The sequence below is a fragment of the Seriola dumerili genome, unplaced genomic scaffold (assembly GCF_002260705.1).
Source record: "Seriola dumerili isolate Sdu_G_001 unplaced genomic scaffold, Sdu_1.0 BDQW01002273.1, whole genome shotgun sequence".
Classification (NCBI taxonomy): domain Eukaryota; kingdom Metazoa; phylum Chordata; class Actinopteri; order Carangiformes; family Carangidae; genus Seriola; species Seriola dumerili.
In genome coordinates, this window is record NW_019176528.1 from 204679 (window position 1) to 227136 (window position 22458).

A 22458-nucleotide genomic window follows, 5' to 3' on the forward strand; every position below is an offset into this window, starting at 1 on the left:
AGAGCAGCTTTACCTTTGCATCCATTTCTGCTTACTCAAGATCATCTAAACGTTAGAAAATCATACTTTATGACTCACAGGCTGCACCAGAAAAACACATTAACATTTAATTATTGTACTCAGCCTCTAACACTGCTAATGGATGGCTGTCCTATGGATGATTTGTGCGACCTGATTGTTTGATTGAGTTGCCATAATAGACGAGACACACTGTATTGTTTGTGCGTGGCCCACTAATGACAGGTCATGTTGCTGGATAACGGGAAAAAAAAGGAAATTGAGCTGAAGAGAAATAAACAGACTTACTATCATCTATTTTCCTCGGTGGGACTGTGGATGTTTGAATGTGCTGAACTGTTTCCCTGCCCACTAACCCTGACTCTTAGTTTTTTAAGTAGCTGGCATCAATGTTGGATCAGTGGGCTGTGGTCAATGTCATCAAGATATTAGGGTAGAGATTCAGGGATGGAAAGAGAGATGGATGGAGGCAGGAAGGTGGAAGGATATGAGAGAGGGAAAAGGGCAAACCGCATGCACTGGGTTTTCCGGTGAGAAAAATCTCCACGTCAGTTAACGAGGTTGAATCTGCACACCAAGCAGTAAATTAACATTTGGTATGGTGTGGTGCGCGAGCAACACATCCTTACCGGTAAATTACAGGACAGTGGTAAAACACAGACAAACACACACACACGCTCATTATTTTTTTCTAATGTTGCCCATATTTAAAAATAAACCCTGACATTTTAGATTTACACATACATATTTCCAAACTTTTGAAATGTGGTGACTCGCTTGACTGCTTTTCCTATCATTTTTAGAATGTAGAATGGGGGCAAGTACAGATGTTAATTTATTGATTTCCTGGCTTTTGATTTCACAGTGGCTCTCTACGGGGGCATTGGCCAGGCTGACACATTTGTTAGCAGCTGACTTTGGTGCTGCAACTACAGTGCTTGAATGATGTAGCCTGAGGTACTGACATGTGAAGTGAGTCAGTTTGGCTGACAGCAGCATGTATGGGATTCCAGAGAGAAAGCCTTTTAATCGCTTTTGAATCCCTGGTACACAGACATTTGACAGGCTTTTGGGAGGACTATGGAAACAAAAACACTTTTCACATCTCCTGGTTTCATTACTCTGCTTATGTAACTACTAAACTACTCAGATTGTAAATACATATACAGTATAATGTTCACTGACTTGTGTGGTTAGATTTTGAGCTCAAAGAATCATTATTTTTACGTTGAACATTGTAGTTTGACAAAAACTGTTAACACACATTTTTCTGAACGTTCACAGCCACTCCTCATGGCCTTCATCAGTGGATGTAGTTCGGTCAATACTGAGCAACATTTGGTATAGTGTACTGGTATGGTGTACTAGCTCAGCCCTGGGGTGTTATCCAAATATTAATGGCTATAAATGGGATTTTACGATGAACAATGTCCATTACAGCACAATACTCATACACACTGCAATATTGTGATAGCTCGCACTCATGGAGACCAACCTGTATGCCAAAAGTGTGATCAAGCAATGTGTTATATTATCATTTTTCTCCAGTGACCTCTTCACTCAAACTGGTCGAGTCAAAAGTCACTGACCTTACACTTTCTACATTTTCACATACAGCACTAGCAATGTAATTGTTCCATTTGAAACATAAATGTGCAATTAAGCCAGAAAAACTACACAGTATGCATTTGCTTCTACCATAAAAAAAAAATCTAAAGCAATAGGTGTGGTAAAAAGAAGAGCAATGAAACCAAGAAAACAGTAGATAAGACACAATGGAAGATGGAAACAAAGAAGTAGAAGGAAAAAAAGATGGGGGGATGGAAATACATACAGGGCAGGGATGAGCCGAGACAGAAAGATAGTTGATGGAGAAAAGCACTGAGGGCATAGTGGAAGAACAAACAGTTGCTACACTTTTGCTCCTTCCATCTAGAGTTTAAAATTGAATTAGCAATGAAGTATTTATACAAGTGCAGTGTGGATTTTCCGACTCAATGCCACAGTACAGTAGACAGCAGAGGAAGATGCAGGCTGGGAAACATGCAGCACTGTTTATTGGTATCTGTTCTTTTTTTTCGACATAGTAGGCTACATGTCATGGACATAATGACACATTCATAGCCAGAAATGCAAGATCATACCCACAGGGGGAGGGGAAATATAGAATTATGGTGAGAGGGGGAAAAAGTAGCAGGGGGATGACGAGGATTTAGAGTTGACTGAGCAGAAACGCTCAGTCTGAGTCCTAGCTGTCTCCCCTTCCTGTCGTGTTCCCAGCCCGGCTGCCATCAATGAATGCTGATGCAAGCTCCCTCGGATCAGAGAGTGTGAAGTGATATCAGTCAATGAATGGCAGCTGGTCTTGGCAGGGATGTTTGGAAGCTTCTGACGTTACATTTTGTCGTTTTCTGTAGTTTCGCAGCCTGAAAACCAATACTGCTTAGAGTAAGTATTCCTCTTTAAGACAATCATTTTGATGTTATCTTGACGTGTGTGTGTGTGTGTGTGTGTGTTCTGTCCACCAGCATAGATTGGTTATCTGAATGATGAGCCTGAAAAGAGAGAAGCTATTCCATCTGCCATCAGTCTGTAATCCCAATGACATGAGCCCCCTTCACATTGTGTAGACACACACGCACACACACACACACGCACACACACACAAGCAATTAACCACATACACACGTGCATGCCTTAAAGGGTGTGATAAAGGTGACACTGCCTGTAAAAGAACACTTACTTCCAGTCCATCAAGACATTAGCATTTTTCAAACATACATCACTTTTCAAATTATACAAAAGGCATGTTTACTGCTGCACAGGTAATGCCACACATCTGTGAATTTAACAGTCTCCAAGAAAAGAATGTGGTTGTACCGAGCAGCTCCTAAGCGCTAATTGTTTGTAACGGACATCAAAGGGGTTAAGACTGAGCTGGTGGCCGGTGTATTAATATGTATGATTCAAATGTAATGAGTTAACACAGGAGAGTCACTGGTAATGTGTTGCTGTATGCACATATTACCATGACACTCACCATTTCTCAAATTCATAGTTGTTCAAGGCCTAAGATCAATCTTAAATTATAAGTGACAAATATATATCTACAAGCCCTTAAAAATGTACGGGATGAATGTGCAACAAATATCTCACCACACCACCCACTTTATGAAATCCTAGATTTTTGATCATGCATTGTGTCCATTTGCCAGCACACACACTGTAAAATATGTTTAGGCCAGCAGAGGAAAGTGATGGAGTCAGGGTGTGCCTGAGAGCGGCTGCTTCAGTGCATTAGTGGGCTCCTGCAGGCCACATGATCCATGTAGACCTTGAGGAGCACTAATTCCATTACATAATGCCCAGCTCCAGCTCTAAGTGTGTGTGTGTGCGGGTGTGTGTGCTTTTTGTCTTCATATCAGTGTGAGTGGCATCATGCCAGTCTGTATCACATTCACTCTTACTCTAATGATTCTTTGGAATTAAGAGCAATCACACACTGATGTTAATGACCTGTGATGAGTCAAATGCATCATAGTACTACGTATACACTTCATGTAGGTCAATTATGTAAATTAGATGTGTTTTGTAACCGTTGTATATTTTAGATGTCCCTTTTGATGTGAAATGGAGCTACTTGCGATTCAAGACATATCACAGAAAATCTGCTGTCTGACTCATGTTTTCTTATTGATGTGGTCTCATCAGAGTCGCTCTGAGTCGAAATGAAACTCAGCAGACACATAAATTGGGGACCATGTGGAGCAGTTTGCGAGTGTAGCTAAAGCAACAAGCTTTTCTCCTCCCAGCATTTCATGTCTGGCTGGCGATCTGTGCAGCAAGTCTCATCACCAACCAGGGCATGCCCTCATCCATCTCCTCGTCCCTTCATCATCTCACCACGTGCTGTGTCACACTGTAATCACCATGGTAACATCAGTCACTTCATACTGCCTGCCGATTGACCCCAGGGTCACAATAAACTTCGCCAAAAGATTTACAGCCTTTACCCCTCCCTCTGCATGCCAGGGCTTCACACTGGTTGGCCTTGCTAACAATGGTGATGGATGCTCTGATTACCTGGAGCAGGCTGGTAGATGAGCTGTGACTCTTGAGGAACTCAATGACTACACATTGATCTAATGGGCCATCAGCATAGTGACACTCCGACCACATCAATGTCTCAACAACTGTTGCTAGTTGTGAAACAATGCCAAAAAGGAAAAAAACGTATATAGATTTGATGCAAACATGGGGAATATGTTAAAACACAAACAAAACTTCATGATTTTGAACTCATACCCGACCCAAGGTTTGAATTTAACAGGGGGCATCTTACTTGAAAAATCTAAACCTAAATGGCTAGACTCTCTAAAAGCCACCCTTCGTCATAAAACACAAATTCTTTAAAGATCTAGTTAAATCCAAACACACAACCTATAATTATTTTAACCAGTTCTTCAAAACCAAGACAAAGGAATTAGACTACTAAACTCATCTATGCCTATATATAAAATATAATATGAAAATAATAAATTAATATCTACATTATATGCCTATCCTTATCCTTTAAGTCCATACACTAAAATCATAAATGTGCTACAATTGCAAGCACACAGCCATAATGGAAACCAAAGTTTTGAATTAATGGAGCAAAATGACTTTCCTGATACTTAAGAAAAGGTGTCTGACAAGGCATGCTTATCTAAAATCACTCTGATCTCCAGATCAAAATATGTGACAGTCGAGTCCCAGATAAGCCCTCAGAAAGGTCTGATAAATATCGGCCATCATGCTTCTATTCTGGAATCTTCCTATGTTGTTTGAGCAGGAACAGATCCGAGGCAACATCAGATACAGGATCAGAGCGGCTGCTCAGCTAGCACACGGTTGTGGTGTGTAGATAGATGGGTAGCTCTGGTCTCAGATGCAGTGTAATCCTAGGCTGGCAGGTAAATATAGCCTGTGGCAGCTTCGGGCTGGGCTGAGTGCTGCTTTGCTCTGCTCGACCTTGGCTCATCCTGCCCTCCCTTTTCTCAAAGGGGATGAAAAGACAGCAGCACATACTATTACGCTTCCTATTACTGTTGCCTCACAAAAACATGCAGACCAAGTCTCCAAAGATTTAGAAGTAATATAAAATCGTTCACCGCGCCCTGCACCATCTGAAACTGGATCCAGTATAACAGAACATGTAAAAGTTTATGTCACATAAAAATATTAGGTTTTAAGCATTACATATCTTGTAGCAGTAGCACAGACAGCACTTGTACATTAAATGGCTATATATATATAATTTGTAATATTAGGTCAAATAATGGTGTGCTGCCAAAGAGAACATTAAGCTTTGAAGCTCTACGGAGCTTTTTGGCATGTATAGCTCTTTAGCCTCTTTTATGACATTGTTTTTAGCTGTATAATTGAGTCTTATTGTTCTTATCCAACACTCAGACACTCAGAAAACAACCTCCTGATGATCCTACAGTACACTACCTGTCCACAAAATGAGAGACAAAGTTAGCAGCTATCTGGTGGAGCACACTGAACATTTAGTAAGCTAAAGACACATTTCTCCGGAGTTGGTAGCGACCAAAATAGAGTAGATGAGGTTTCCTCTCCTCTCTTGTGGCAAAAAAATCTATGAATGTGGGTTTAAAAAAGCAATATAAGCGCACATAAATACAGACTCAGGCACATCCATCCACACAAAAACATTGGACACAGAGAAAATCACACATTAGCCACTTGGATTCTAGGATACGTCCTTAAAAGCTCCATTGTCATGGTCACACATAAACATACTTAATTTCCTCCCCCTTGCCACACAAAGACACAGTGAATTAAAGTATTCTTTTCATACCACCTCTTTCATCGGATCTGGGCCAACATACAATACGGCATTTACACACGGTAGAATTGCATCTTTGTGTGCATCTGCAATGGTTTGACACTGAGTTTACAGAGAAAAGAAACTGTCATAGATGGCAGCTGAGTATAAAGTGATAAAAGTCTTTAATCAGTGCTGCCCTGTTACCCTAAAAAGGTGTCATACAGAAATATGAAGATGACTGAGGAGGAAAATATTCAATGCTTTCTTGTGTTATCCTGTGGGCTTCTTGTATTTTAAATGGTCTGACCTAAGGCAAATAAATTCCATTCAAAATGTTGGTGCGGTTCACAGCAGTGAGAGGAGTAATGGTTCAGGCAGAACTATGTGATGCAGTGTATGATTAGGCTGTTTTTCTCAAGATTGGATGAGAGTCTTTCCGCTGTGCACTGCAATGACATGAATTACCTAAATGATCTATTAATTTGCACCCAAAGCTCTGGAATATAAATTAGCCCAACAAGGATTAATTTTCCGCTTGTCTAAAAAATATTTGGGATTCTTTATTTATGCAGATGATACAACTTTTAATTAGCAAGGTTAGGCATCACTGAAAAGTTCTTCTGATGTCATTATCCTGTGTGTTGTTTTGTGTAAGGACAGAAGTGGGCAGAGAGGCAAAGAAAGATGGAGAGACACACAGAGGAGAGTTTGGCTAATTAGGGTTGGGTATCCATAAGGTTACATAAAAGTGGAATGAGATACCCTGAAGCCCTGCTATTTCACGCACACTCACACACACACACACACACACACACACACACACACACGCACAAACACTTTATGTGCACGCATGCACACATACAGCTCCTTTGAAAACGCACGCAAACATGCACACATATACACAAAGAGCACACAGTATCCATTAGCAGATCGTTGGATCCATTGTATTAAGTGCAGGCCTGAAGGAAACAAGGAAATGTATGGGCCCAAGAGCCTCATGCTGAGCTCCTACAATAAAAGGTTTCTTGTCCCGGACTGGTCTGAAAATGAACCCCAACAATCACGAGTGCAATTTGAAGATAACCCAACATTTTCTTGTACTTTCTCATATTATTCCATTCTTAGTGTTTATTCTTATTTTGGCAGTCATGTAATTATTTACCCAAAATAAAGAACTGATTATTGATATGAATCATCAGCCCAGCTGACTGTGGTCCAGGAAAATGTTTGTTTCCAACTTATTCAGTGGGGTATTAAGATTTTTTAAATTGCATGGTTGTTATTGTGAGACCAAAATCTGCACAGGTGTTTGTAAATTTTATACTTTAATAATTGATGTTGTATTCATAGTAGACATGTCCTGAGCCAATCCTAAGGATCAGTACAGAGGCATAGAGTATTTCAGTGGATCAGTATCTGTTACAATAAAACAGATCAAAATCCACTGCTTTCTTTACTATACAGCACTTTGTTTTGACAACCTCTCTCCTTCTCTACAGACCTTCAGAGTTAGGATCAAGTGGCCCGTGAAAACTAAGGTGTGCCAAATTTAGTAGTTCAGCACCTCAACTTGTCAGATAAATATTTCAGTCAACATTTAGGTCAATTTAAGGAAGGGATCAGACCCAGTATTGGCAGATACACAATGATAAAGGGCTTGGATTGTGACTAGGGCCAAAAAACTTGATGGGGACATCCCTAATTCATAGCTGCATACATCAAATACAGACACAGATCTATTGTGACTAGTGACTAGTAAACATACAGCAGGGATCAATGATGCTAGACATAAGGACCACAGTATAGCCAGATAGTGATCCAGTGATCCATAGTGGTAGGGTTACAGCCAGTGGGGTAAGAATACTTACTGTCAATGCAGCTAAGCAATTAACTCCAGTTTATTGACATAATGCATTGGATTTAGCTGTATTTCAAACAGCCTTTTGATTTTATTCACCTGGGATAAGCAACAAATACAGATATTCTATGGACTGAGAAGAAAATAATAATGTTGATTCACAATGAATTTGCACACACACATTTGCTGTTATCTTCTTCCAATAATCCCATTTCCAATCTGGTCTGACTAGCATTTAGCATATGAAAGTATATAATTATATAATTATTCAGTTTGCATCATTGATATTGCTGCTCTTGTTCTTATCCTAAGATTATGTGTGTTTTTTCCAAGTAGCTGACAGAGGTCATGGATTTATTCCAAACCTATTGCAAGACTCTGCAGCTGTATGACATGCACCTTAGCTAGCAGAGCTAGCAGAATGCCCCTGCACTTTCTTCCCTAACTACATTACTGTCCAGTCTATCCAGAGTTATCGTAGGATCTCTGTTGGCACTGTAGTGGATGACCTTTGTGCAATGGGAGGAGTAGGAAAGAGAGATGCCATGCTGCCAAGTTTGATTTACATCGAATGGAGCTAATTAACATCCCCAGAACATTAAGACCTGCCTGTGCCTCCTCTTTCCCTCTCTGTCTCTTTGCCTTGCTTCCTCACTCCTTCTGGGTGCAGAGCACATACGAGGAGCTGTTAAATACTTATTTTTTGATCAACTGACAATGCTTGTGCTTATTTCTTACAGTACAGTGAAGACAAAAGAATTTACAAGGCCAGTTGAAATTGAGTGGTATTGCATCGAATTACTATGTATGGAATCTTAAATAAAATGACTTGATCGGTAATTCAGAAGTAAAATAAATAAGTAGTCAGTGTTAGCAGCAAAAAGATCAGTGGATGGTTAGCTAAGTGCAATAACATGAGTAAGCACTCAAGATGCCTTTTTTACATCTCAAATGCACTACAGTGTCTGGGGCAAAAAAGCATTCTTGGTTTTCTGTGCTTGCAGTGACTGTGGGCTCAGGAACCTAATTCTTCACTTTTTCATCAGTGATAACAACTGACATTTCCACACAGCCGTTTCATTTAATAACTTCAAGTTTAGTGATTCATATTACGTGCCATTTCGTTAGTAGCATGTTTCAAATGATGTTAAGAGAAAAGACCCTACCTGGATCAAACTAATCTGAAAACAAAAAATATGATTTTATGTGACAAAGCAGAAGTACAGATTAGCATGTTGGTGAGAAATAACAGGCCTAGCTGACCTATCTGATGTAGAATAGGCTAATAGGGCTACCGGGTAGAGTGCACTCCGTGCACTGTGGCCAATTTAGTTAATCTAGACATAACATGCAGATATTTTTTTCCCCATGAGCAATCAATTGGTTGAAGAGTAGGTATGATTTCAGATACAAGATTTTCTTCAGTTGACTACAGCCCCACACAATGCAACAAAAGTGCTAATAAAGATGGACATTTTTCTACACAGGTGGACTCCAGTTATGTTGAACTTGAATGTCTAAATGCTAGGATTAGACAGACATACTTAAAAAGGATAAAAAGACAGAAAAGCCCTCTGTCAAGGACTTATTAATAGTGTTTTATGTCATTGACATTGACATTTAAATAAATAGTATGACTAACCTAGAATATTAAATTTTAGAGATTAAAAAAAAAAAGAATAGTGCAAAGAATAGGATATTACATGACAGGTGGCCTATTTTTCTAAAAATATACAGATACTCTGATACTCTGCTACTGTAGAAAAAAAAACCTCACTACATCACCACATTTTCATCACTACAGGTTTCCAGTTCCATCAAGTAAAAGTAAATCAGCAAAACGAGCTGAACATATAGTTACAAGCCTCCTGTATGGCCTCAGAAACCCTTAGCAAACCCTACAGCTTTGCATTCCAGACACACAACCCTTTTTATGCTGAAAGAACATTAAATAACGAGGGAAGAGATCACACCCCATGAGCACCTGAGCTCTTTCTGCAGATTCCATTTTTTGTACTGCCTCTTTTCCTTTGTGGTTTTGTCTTTCTGACAAACCCTCATTCTCTCTGTCTCACATGTACGTGCATGCATGCGCACACGCACGCACACACACGGGCACGCACACATGCACACACACACACATCTCACAGAGAGAGTATAAAAAGACCTGTCCTCTATTGCCACCAACTCCATATAGACGTGTGCAGGAGGAACAGAAAACCACTGAGAGCAGGTACTGCATTGAATAGAGTCTCTGTACACATAATGTTGTAAGTTATGCATAAAATCCATAAAAGTTTTTTGTGTCTGCTCAACAAGTTGCCTACCTTTCACAATAGAATGTGTAGTTTTTATAAATCATTTCAGTGCTGCCAAGCATGAGTGCAAGGCAGCACAACCCCAATAAAATCTCCACCTAAAGGCACAGCAAGAGCAGGAGAGTGCAGGGGAAGAGTGAAACGGAGGGGTGAATGAGAGCTCTCATACCTACAGCATGACATTCTGCATTCCTAGCTAGTGACAACACATTCCAATATACCTTTTTAGTAATACATCATCATGAGCATAGATTTCTCCACAAACATGCCCACCCAAAATATATACAGATGGGTTAAAATTGCATCTCTTATTGGAGTGTACCTCCATCTTCCCCCTCCATTTTACATCTCCCCCAATGAAAAAAATCAGTGATATGGGGGAAGACACGATCTCTAAGACCCACATAGTTTCGTAGGAAGGAGTAGAGTATGCAGAGAATATTAATGGTGATGTGATGCATAAAAATAAATGCATATGCAGTACACTGAACTTGCATTGCATTAATATGAATGAGCTGCACCCATGTATGGCTGAAACCCCTCCAAATATTTCTCATGTGAAAAGAAAAAATGACATCTTCTGTTATTTAACCAACAGCCTATATTGGTCACACCTCCAGTGGCATAACAATCATCATCAGCCTCCTTCTCCTTCCCCCACAGCTACATAACTGACCGAGCAAACACAACCTGTACCATGGCATATGTGCATGACTGGTTAGCCTACACGCACGCACCAGCTGAAGCTGCAAGACCAACTGTGTAATTATACATGTGTAATTGCATCCTCACCAATCATGCACAATAGATGCAGTGAGAGAGACTGCTAGAGAGATACAGAAAGGCAGGTAGAGGGAGAAAGACGGATGTGAGAGACACCGTCACCTCCCCTGTCTCATGAGACAGCCAGCCATACCTTGCGCCTGCGGTCCCTTGATCGATTCCTCTTTTTTATCTTTTCCTCCTCCTTCTCCCTCTGCTCCTGGGCGGCGGCCTCAGCGAGGTCCTTGGTCTTTCGGAGCTGCTTGGCGGCTTGCGCCATGGTGCCGCTGCTATTGCTGCTGCTGCTCCAGTCACTGTCGCTCCAGCCCTCCTCTTGTTTGCACTACCACCAGTCGTCCCTGTTTCCTCTGTCCCCCAAGCCCCGTCACTTACTACCTCTTCTCTGGTGGCCACCACGACATGTGTGTGTGTAAGGCAAGCAGTGGGAACGTCTGTGTCCAGATATTTGTGTGTGTATGGGGTTGATGTTGATGCTACAGCAGCCACAAGACAGCCTCCAGCAGCCACACAGAAAGATGCTACAGCTAGTGGTGCTGATGCTGCTGCCTGTGCCGCGGCTGCTACTCATCCAGTCAGCTTGCACTGCGCTGAATTGCCTCCCCTCCCCCTTCTTTCTTTCCTACCTTCCTCCCTTCTCTCCTCTCTCCTCCCTCTCTCCCTGTGCTTGCACAGACCAGTCACGCAGTCCTGTGTTCAGCACAGTGGGGATGCTGCTGCAGAGCTCCCTCTTTTTATCTGTCAAATGTTCTCCTCTTCCTGCTGCTCTGCTTCTTCCTCCACAGTTTTCTTCTCTGCTAAAGGCTTTTCTTTCACACTAGCCTTTGCTGTGTCTTGCAAGAGGCACAAAAGATGAGGGCGCCAGAGCTGCGGAATGCCTTCAAATTATTTTTTTCTCACGTCTTCCCTCTCTCTGACCATGGCTTTTCCATGCCACCTCCCTCCTGGAAACAGATGGAGAGAAAGAACAGTAGTGAGAGAGATGGCAGCATGTAAAACAGAAATGGACATAACCTTTTATCTAATACACCCTACAGTATATGGGCGCTTGTTCTTCTGCGGTATGATTCTTGATATACCTTGGGTATCAAATGCTGATGCTCAGGTGGCACAGAAACGTGGTGCTATACATTAACACTTACACCAGCCTACTTCCCTCATGTTTTAGTGTCACGAGCAGACAGGGAGAAAAAACATCAAAAACATGCATGCTTCATAAAAACTGTATGCCCCCCCACCCCACCCCTTCATTCCACTGCTTTCCCTCTTTCCATTACATCAGGAGGTCATGCATTGGATGTTTCATGCAGCAATTCAGTAGCACAACAGCATGAACAGTATACAGTAAAATACAAAGAATAAAATTAAAGCAAAAGACAGACAGTGATTGGTCCATGTTTTGATATTCAGAAGAAAAATTACTGCAAAACTTTTAAAATAGTAATTCTAATTAATTAATTAAATAATGTTGCAGTGTAATGTGCAGCATGGCCTTCTACAAAGAGACCATGTGACAAAACAAGAAATAAATACAATCATAGATGCCACCTGCAAAGAGATTAACACCAGATGAAAACCAATACTGGGCTATACATGGATATTCAGAAGTGGACAGTCTCTTGGGATATTTTTTTCTCTGCCAACTAACATCCCCAACATCTAGTGTTTGTGTGCCTCTACAATTGTGTGTTTCTGTGCGGGTTAAATTTTTCAGTGTGCCGTCATTTGAATGACAGCTTTGTATTATTGCCTTGTGCCTGATGCTAATGGAACTATTAAGCTGGAGGTGATACACAAAATAATGCCATAGCCTTGACAGCAGTCTAGATTTGTCTAAGGAGCTGAATGGTCTTGTGGAATAGCTATCAGCGTAACCAGACTAGTTATTCCAAACTCCACATTCAAATTACACTCAAGAGATGCATGTGCACATTAAACACCATGTGCACATTATCAAGATGAAATAGGCAAAGGGTCTCTGTGCACAAGATTGATGCTTCCATGGCAGTTTATTCAGTAATGTGTCACAAATGGTCTTTTACAGGCACAAATCTTTTGGATGACCAGTCACTTAGATACTTAAATGAATGAACCACAATGGGGACATCGGTCTAGTGTATGGATGTCTTTGTGCTGCCACATTAATTCAGCTTTTGCAAGGAGAGCGGTCATGCCTCCCTGTTGTTGGTTCAATTGTCGTCTAATTAGCCCACTCAGTTGTCATTTTTACAAAAATCTGAATGCTGCTTATTCCAGCCTAACCAATGATGTTATTATGAAAAACTGTATCCATAATGCAGAATTTTAGATACTTTTTTATAAGGCTACATGTCTGTTATCGTTTGCAAAAGTTTGTATGACTTGTATACTTGCTGTTTAGATCTAATCCTATTGATATTAGCCTCAAAACGTTTTAGGTGTGCCTTTTTTCGCAAGAGTTTTCCCTGCATCTACAATATGAAACAGGTAGCTAGATGAGTGTGGTGCAGATGTACCCACATTCTAACTGCTACAGCTACAAGTTAATGTTTTAGAACTGCATTGTTTTTGTGGTTGTGGTATTTAGCCACATCATTGCATGATAGCGTCCCTCTCATACATGACAAAACTGAAGCTACATTTTAGGCATAAACTGACGCAGCTCAGAAACGTTAATTAGCTAGCAAGCAATTTGCTTGTGTTGCTAATTAGCTAACTGGCACTTGCCCGGCTCTGCTTATTCGCTAGCTGGACTAACTCGATTCACCACAGCTAATTTTCAAGATAAATCCTCTTATGATGACCTCATCCTTACTGGATGGTCACTAGCTTTCAGGTGGTTAGAATTAACATTTTTGAGCTTCATTATTTTAAGGCTAACATGAGAGGCACGAACTTGGGCTAGCTAAAATTAAGCTATCTCAGCTAACACTTCGTAACAGTGATGTGTTTGCTATTTCAAGGTAGTTCTTACTGTATGGTAGCTAACGTTACCAATCACTAATGGCAACGCAGTGCTGACAGGTTCGTTTAATTTATGACTTGTTTACCACAATCTTTGCTCATACTCACGGGAGTGCATTGTAATGCATTATGTGAGGTTCATTTTTCACCCAAACCGTCTGTTCTTCAGCACACTGGCGCTTTCCTGTGAAGATTTGATCCCGGCTGAGCTCTGTGAAGCTGAGGAGTTGTGCTGCCACTGAACTGCATACAGATCTGCAGCTTTGTAATGTTATAATATGTATATATGGTGTAATATTGCAAATAATTGTGTGGCACATAGATAACTTAAATCTATAAATCTGAAATAAATAAGTGTTAATGAACCTCTGCTAGGTTTTACTTTGCATGCAGGCCAGGGCTTTGTTGCATGCATTAGCTCAGAAATATCAGCAGGACCCTATAAATCTGCTGACAGTAGTGATGAAGAACATTTCAGTGTTGACGTCATATATATTAAACAATAGAAATGAGAAGCTGGCACAGATGGAGCTGAGATCTATTATTACAGTACTGGTGTTGGTCCAGATCTGATTCCACCAGCTCCTCAGCCAAATTGTGGTGTGCTAAATATGGAAAATGATGAAGCTGTAGAAATCTTCATTTTCTGTGTTACCTGAGGAAGATTGGCAAAACAGTATTTAAGTTAATGTGAAATGAACACAATAACTTGACTATGAGAAGAGCTGTCTGCAGAGCAAAGGGAATAATGTCACAGACGGTCAGAGGTCAGACTAGTTAAATATGTTTTAAACTTGTAACTGAATCAGATTAAAAAGTAACCAATTAAAAAAACTTAAGCACATTTAGTTGGATTCCAAAATGACTGTCACTACATAGCAATATAATGAACATTACATTTAGTCAATTAAGTTTATCTTAATATAATCACAACAGTACTGTACTCCTTAATCACTAAACCATAATGAAATAAAGAATAACACACTCACTCCTGAGAACAAGAGAATTTAGCAAAGGGATAATTTTTTAGCTGTTGAAAACGTATGCTGTGTCAGCAGCCTAATATCTTTGGGCAGGGTGTTACATATTTTATAATCAAAACAGATAAAGGCAGTGCTCCCAATTTTCTCCTGAGTGCTTTAGGGAATATTTAGCTTGCTGAGAAGATTCCCAAGGACATTGCATGACCATGACTAAACAATTCAACACTTTATCAGTGACAGGACTGCGAAAATGAGAGAAACTGGGCGGTAGTGCAAATGCCACAGGAGTGAATTATGGATCATCTACATTTTTTAGTTGCAACAGTGAAGTCATGGTTCGTCAGTCAACTTATGGTACAACATGAAAGTGTAATATTTATTGCCAGCATGTCATGCTCTACATTCTTGAGTAGATTAAACTGTTTTCTGTGGATGGTGATTCATGAGTCTACCATGCTAAGATTTACAAGTACATCGTTGCTATTTGAAACCTTAAAGTGCGCTGCGCTTAGATCTTGTGTTCACTGTATTATAACACCATCTGGTGGCAGCTCATTGTTATTGCAACTATAAGCTTTATTGCCCAGGTAAAATATCCTCCATGAGACTGCTGTGTAGTCACTTGTGTTCTTTAAATGTATTCTTTAGTCCACCATTTAAGTTAATTTTCTATTCACTATATTCTTGTCATGAATATACAGATGGAGTCGCAATACACTGGTTATGTATCGGCTTAAATGCTTGTTATGATGTTAAAAATCAAGTCTACTGTAAGTGCATGCATGTATTTTTTCTTTCAGAGAGATTCTTATTATGATTATTATGATGATACATACAATAACTTCTCAATTAAAATTTTGCACAACAATCTATAGTAAATGTCAAATATGTGTCAAGATAAAGTGGTGATTTAATTTTGTCAACATGTTATTAATTATTTCTCTTTTTCAGACTATGTTTTTTAACTATGTGGTTGGATTGTATTCTTCTTTATTGCACTTTTTTATTATTATTCCTGTTTGCTGTTGCACAAATATTAATATATGTTAAAGGTATGTTTGTTTAATGTCCCTGAAAATCCCTAATGTTTTGCAGTGTCTTTTCAGTTTTGTCACATGCCATCTGGCCTAACTCCAAAGCAGACTCTGCATCCACTGGTCTTTGCCCTTGACGATGACTTGCACTTCCCTCAGCAAAAAAACACATTCTGGGACTAAGCCAGTGCTGCTGTGTCCAATCTAAAGTCTACGGCCATATCTGAAATAAGAGAGGTTGTGAGTGCTGTACCAGAGGACATGTCTTTGCCTTCACCTTGATGTGAGGAACATGCTGTTCTCATAATAGACGTATTCAACTATGTATCTCAGCCATAGACTGTATATAAAAAGGTCTCAGCACATTAAATTGTTTATTAATTAGGTGCTCTTCGATTGGAATAGTAAAGGGATGAAGTTAAAATCTTAGAGTGGAAGCTGATGGATCAGTTTATGTAGAATGTGAGTGTGTGTGTTGTGGTTGGGGTGGAGGATGTATGTTATATAACTGACTTCCACTGCAGTTGCAACTTTAACATCAGTATATAGTCAATATAATAACCTTTATAAGATGATACATCATACATCACATACAGTAAATGAAAATATAATACAATACATTTTATGGAGATTCACAGACCAGTGCACCCTCTACTGGTTCAGATATCAACTTGACACTGTCAGTGTCAATCTTTCATCAAGAGGGAGTTTCTCTGCTTCCTTTTTTAATTTACTGCTCCTACTCTTACCAAAACTACTATTACTGCTACTACTGTTACTGTACTACCACTGCCATTACTGATTTTACTTCTGTAGCTGTATTACCAGGCACTGGTACACAACTCAACACACTTGCACACTTAAAACTGTAGGTGTCAGCAAAGTTTCAACATATGAATCTGCCACACAGCTTTGAACAGAAAGTATTTGCTAGATATAGGAGTCCACACTCAGAAAGATCAGCTACAAAATTGCTGTGAAAATGTAAGCAAAATATGTTAGTCCATGTCATGAGTAATAACTCTGCTCTTGTTCTTCTTATTTATTTTTCTTTCTGCCTCATTGTCTGTGCTGTGGGGGTGTCAGTCACTTAAAACTGTAATGTAGCTATGCATAAATACTGTGACATTTGTATAAAATAACATCTGATTAAGCAACCTCAGCAATAAGCCACGGAATAACCCTTTACAGATTGTACTGTTGGCTCTCTTAAGCAATGCCCAGCAGGGTAGAAATAACATATGACTCTGTAAGAGCACCGATGCAGATACACAATGAAACAAAAAAGCCACTTGAGTTTGCTCAGCACTCCAGCTACTGCACCACAGGAGAATGGGACGGCTTGTTTTTCATTCTGAGACATATTAAATATGGTTAATCACAGCCAGAGGAAAGAACTAAAGAATACCCAAACAAAAGAATAAAAAGCTTCTGTCTGACTTCTTCTCTAAACCCTTTTTGAAACAGCTGATACCAATGCAATTACATGTCCTTGAACACAAACACTGACAATGATTTTTTTAAAACATGAATGAAATGTACTAATGAAGATGAGACTCCAGGAATTGCTGGCAATGTTGGCAATGTTTTTGAAATGTGCTTATTTTCTTTCATGCAGAGAGTTGGAGGAGAAGGTTAATACCACTCTGATGTTTGTTTGACGCTACAGCGAGCAGAGTGTTATCTTATAATTAGGCATAAAGACTGCAGGTGAAAAAAAGTAAATCTGTGGTTTTATGGGGGTTATGTGTGGAACTATTTTTTGGCTTGGCAGAGTGACTTCATCACCAAAAGGTTTCCTGGTAACATGTGAAGACCCCAGGTAGTCACTACATCTAGCCAAGAAATAGTCCCGTGCAATAGTCCTTCCCATAATCCCTCGTAAAACCATTTTCTAAATGGGACCTTTTGTATAAATTAAACACAGGCGGCTGTGGCTCAGGAGGTAGAGAAGGTCATCCACTAATCAGAGGGTCTGCGGTTCGATTCCAGTCTGTGTCGAAATGTCCTTGGGAAAGATACTTAACCTCAAATTGCCTTTGATGGCTGTCCCATGAGTGTGTGTGAATGATAGTAGCACTTTATGTATAGAAGTAAGCACTATACAACTGTGTGTGTGTGTGAATGTAGCTTCCATTGTAAAGTGCTTTGAGTTGTTGATGAGACTAGAAAAGTGCTATATAAGTGTGGTCCATTCCAGTAAGGTATAAAGTGAGAGTTAGAATTTTAGAACTTGCTGGTAGCATCGGTGTACAGTGACTTCTACTCCCCTCTTCCCACAAACCACTATCTCAATGTGCGATTCGGCTGGGTTAGGGTTAAGGGATTCAGCTGTTTACTACACCGACAGTTACCTTTTCATGACAGTGGTAGTAACGAATCTCTCTCCTGCATCTTGCTGCATTCTGCCTCGATATCTTCACCTTTCTGCACTCCTCCCTGACCGAAGAAGTATTAGTATTATTCCTTTAAACCGACAATCAACACATCAAATGTGCAGTATAAAGGGAAAAATCACTTCTGTGGTTATCTTTAAAATATTTAGCACAAATTTCTCAAACTTAATGCAGAGCATGCACAGAGAACCCTACAGAAAGGAAAAGATATTAATATGATAACTAAGAAGCAGAACAGAATTAAAAGCCTTGGGTCTAAGCTTTCCTTATTAAAAGCGGCTCTACTCTACACCCTTATTCTTCATCACCACACATTAGTAAAACAACTTATAGCAATTTGAGATGATAAAGCACCATATAATTTGCTCCTTTACTTGCTACAGCTACCTCTTAATACTTGAGGAAAAGACTGCTGACTGTTGTATAGTTTCCACATGCATCTTTGCATGTGTATAATAATGCATGTAATAGGCTATCATAAATGATCTCAGAACAGTGGAAGCTGAGTCAAGGGCAGCTAGACAGGCACACTTGTCTGTAGCTAGCTATAGCTAGTCCTTCGTCAAAGATCCCAGGATTATCCACAATGTGCATTTGCAAATGTCCAAAAAATGCTGCTCCCCCCTCTGCTTGACAAGCCCCAGCCCTAGCCTTTAAAAGGACACAGGCACAGCCATTGCCACGTAAAAATGAAAAAAACAATAGATGCATTGGATGGTTGTCCACCTATAGCTTCCAGAGAAAACAGCCTACTGCAGCCACAAGAGGGCAGTAAACTACAAGATGAATCCAAACAGGCGATATCAGACCCACAGACTGTATATTAAAGGATAGAACACTAATCTGAGATGTAAGGAGAGATCGCTTCCACTTTGATATCATTCTAATGGATGTGTATTTTTAGCTTTAACTGGTCAAGCACTGCTCGCTTAGGCACGAGCTGCCAGCCCAGTGGTGATCTTAGATTCTCATCAGCAAAAAGTCCTTTGAACACTCAGATACTTTCTAAGTTTAAAAACCTTTACAACATATTCTTGGGGTGACTCCTGCACATTTGAATGGATCATAAAAATTAGATTGGCACAATTGATTTATGCTGACACAAAGAAAATAGCCTTGGAAAAAAGGCACAGAATCTCAGTGTTCTTTTTAAGCCTCACGCTGTGCATGACCGCTACTCCATTAGGACCCATTGATTATTAGAACTGGGCATGCTAGACCCACTCTGTGAGAATCAAAGTGCTTGGGGGTGAAGAGCACTTGGCAGACACTCAAAAATGATCTCAGAGTCACCCCTGTGGAAGCCAAGACGCCACAATACTGCAGACCAGCTTCCTGTCAAGAAGAAGAGTAATGCAAACTTTCTCTCTTTCCGTCTGAAATGCTGATGAGGAGACTAGCGCGCATGGCGATTCTGCATTGCTTATAATAGTCTCCTTTTTCATTGTCAAAGCCCTTTCAGTAAGCAGCTGATGATGGTGCAACCTGAATATTTATCAGCTCTCAAACACAATCATTGGATTTCTCCCTGTGCCTTAAACTGACACCTCCCACCATCATCCAATTTTCTGTTGGTGTGGGAAAAATTACGAGGTACACCGAAAGGTGTTTATTAACTCTTGAAAATCACCACTGAATCCAGCACCAGATTAGTTTGTCTCCTTTACTCTGGAGCTGCAGCCTTGCCTCCCTCACCACGCTGCCGGGAAACTCGCTGACCTCTGAGGCTTGGATTACCCGGCAGGTCCCGAGAGCAGCTCGAGTGTACTTGAGGACAAGACTTGCGCTGCTTTCGATCAATGCTCATCGACATTGCCCTTTTTTTCTTATTATTATTTTCTGTTACAAGCATTACATTACAGTAAATGCGTTTGCTTTGCAGTGGTTCTATAAACCGCAACAGTAAATACCTTGTTCCATAGATTAGGAGGTACAGCTGAGATGTAGAAGTCTGATCCTTTTCAAATGGCTGCACAAAGTATGGCAAAACAAGCACCTCTCTTTACTGTAGCTGTAATCTTCAGTTTATGTCATGCTGCAATATGATGCAACATGACATGAAGTGATGGGAAAGGACAGGGCATGATGGAATGCGATGGGATATAATAGAATATAATGGATATGATAGGACAGGACAGGGTATGTCATGATTTAATGAGAAGCCATATGGCACAAACCCATCACCACACCCACTAAGCTACAAAAGCAATGGGACCCCCAACTCAAGCTAGTGTAGAAATGTTTATTCAGTGTGGTTTATGTGATATAGCCAGTTTAAACAAGTTTTGAGTGTGTTCACAGTAAGTTTAAATGTGAAGTTGCGTGACGTGCAACCAAAACAATGCTAAATGCTAAAAAGCTCTGTAGAGCTGATGGGAACAGCAGTCAGGTAATAATTCTCTATAGGTTTGTCACTATTAGCAGCAACGTTTACATTACATAGAGCCAGCTGACCGATTGATAAGAGCACCTTTAAAGGAGCTATTTGTAAGTTTTGCTATTGCTACATAGCAAACCTTAGCATTAACAGATGTTTACTTACTAGTCTAGAAGAAACTTTGCAAGTTCAGCATCAGACTTCATTCCTTTACTCACCAAGAGCTGTCTGCAGTGCTGGAAAGCACAACCTTAACACAAGCACAGCTCTATGTTCTTTCTACCATCAGTCACATGTGGCAAACAAAAAGTAATGCCATCTCTGTGAGACTTAAATTAAGACCCTCTGTTTTTTATAGAAATATCTGTTCCTTTTCCATCATTAACACCAGTAGCATCTCTCAAACTATTCCTCTCTTTGTGACGAATAGTCCTTGTCTCCTCACTTTCAAACTACCTCACCTCAACAATAAATTGGCCTGGTCGGACAACATGGATGTCCTGTACAAAAAGGACATCTCTATATGCTGAGGAGACTGAGCGCCTTTGGAGTGTGCAGGACAATGTTAAGAATATTTTATGACACTGTGGTGGCATCAGCGATCTTTTACGCAGTGGTCTGCTTGGGAGGTGCAGGCACGGAAAGGGACAGAGAAAGACTCAAACTGGTTAAGGGGGGTAAGTCCTGTCCAGGAATGTCCTCTAGATTACATAGAGGAGGTGGGTGAGAGGAAGCTGTTATCCAAGCTGTCGTCCATCTTAGACAATTCCTCTCATCCCCTGTATGAGGGTGTGAGGTGCCTTAAGCAGCTCCTTCAGCAACAGACTGCTACACTCAGTGTAAGAAGAGCGATACCGCACGTCCCTCGTCCTGACAGCAGTCAGACGTTTTAACAGAGGCATACTGTTACACTGTTGTTGTCTCTGTCACCACCACTCACCTCAACATCACAACCATTTTATACAATACAGTGAAGCTATTCAGATCCATTCACCTTTTTCACATTTTGTTATGTTGCAGCCTTGTTCCAAAATCGTTTTTCCCTCATCAATCTACTCTCAGTTCTCCATGACGACAAAGGGGAAACAGAGTTTTAGAAATTTTTGTGCATTCATTGAAAATGAAAAACCCAAATATCACACTGACATAAGTATTCAGGCCCTTCACTCAGTACTTAGTTGAAGCACCTTTGGCAGTGGTTACAGCCTTGAGTGTTCTTGACTATGACACGACACGCTTTGCACACCTGGATTTGGGGATATTCTGCCATTCTTCTCTGCAGTCTTAAAGTCTTACAGTCTGACAGTCCTTTTGGTGCTTTTTTTTTTTTTTTTGCAAACCTTCACTGAGCTTAGTTCTGTCTGGCCACTCTGCTATAAAGCTCACATCAGTGGAGTGCTGCAGTGATGGTTGGCTTTATGCAAGTTTCTCTCATCTCCACACAGGATCTCTGGAGCTCAGCCAGAGTCACCATCAGGTTCTTGACCACAATCCTGTCTCTAAGCTCTGCAGGCAGTTCCTTTGAGCTCATGGCTTGGTTTTTGCTCTGATCTGTATTGTCAGCTGTGAGACCTTATATAGACAAGTGTGTACTTTTCCAAATCATAGGTGGTCCACAGGTGGACCGAGGTGTAGAAACCTCTCAAAGATGAGTGTGCCGTAGCTAAGGCCCTAAATACTTATGTCAATGTGATATTTCAATTAGTCCTTTTTGATCAATTTCAAAATAAATAAATCATTTTCTAAAACTCTATTTTTGTGTTGTCATTATGGGGTATTGAATTAAAAAAATAAATAAATTTAATAATTTTAGCATAAGGCTATAACCTGGCAAAATGTGAAAAGGTGAAGGGGTCTGAAGAGTTTCTGAATCCTCTGTATATTTCAGCCAATATACCTTATTTATTCATATATCATT

The 22458-nt window shown here is 40.2% G+C and overlaps 1 protein-coding gene across 1 annotated transcript in view; it reads right to left on the reverse strand.

Annotated features, from left to right (window-relative positions):
* LOC111239308 (ankyrin-1-like) overlaps positions 1–11069 on the reverse strand; it is a 68982-nt gene extending 57913 nt beyond the window's left edge. Inside the window, 1 exon segment of the mRNA XM_022769153.1 lies at positions 10944–11069. Within this exon segment, the coding sequence (XP_022624874.1) occupies positions 10944–11069 (126 nt within the window).
* Between the last annotated feature and the right edge of the window lie 11389 nt (positions 11070–22458).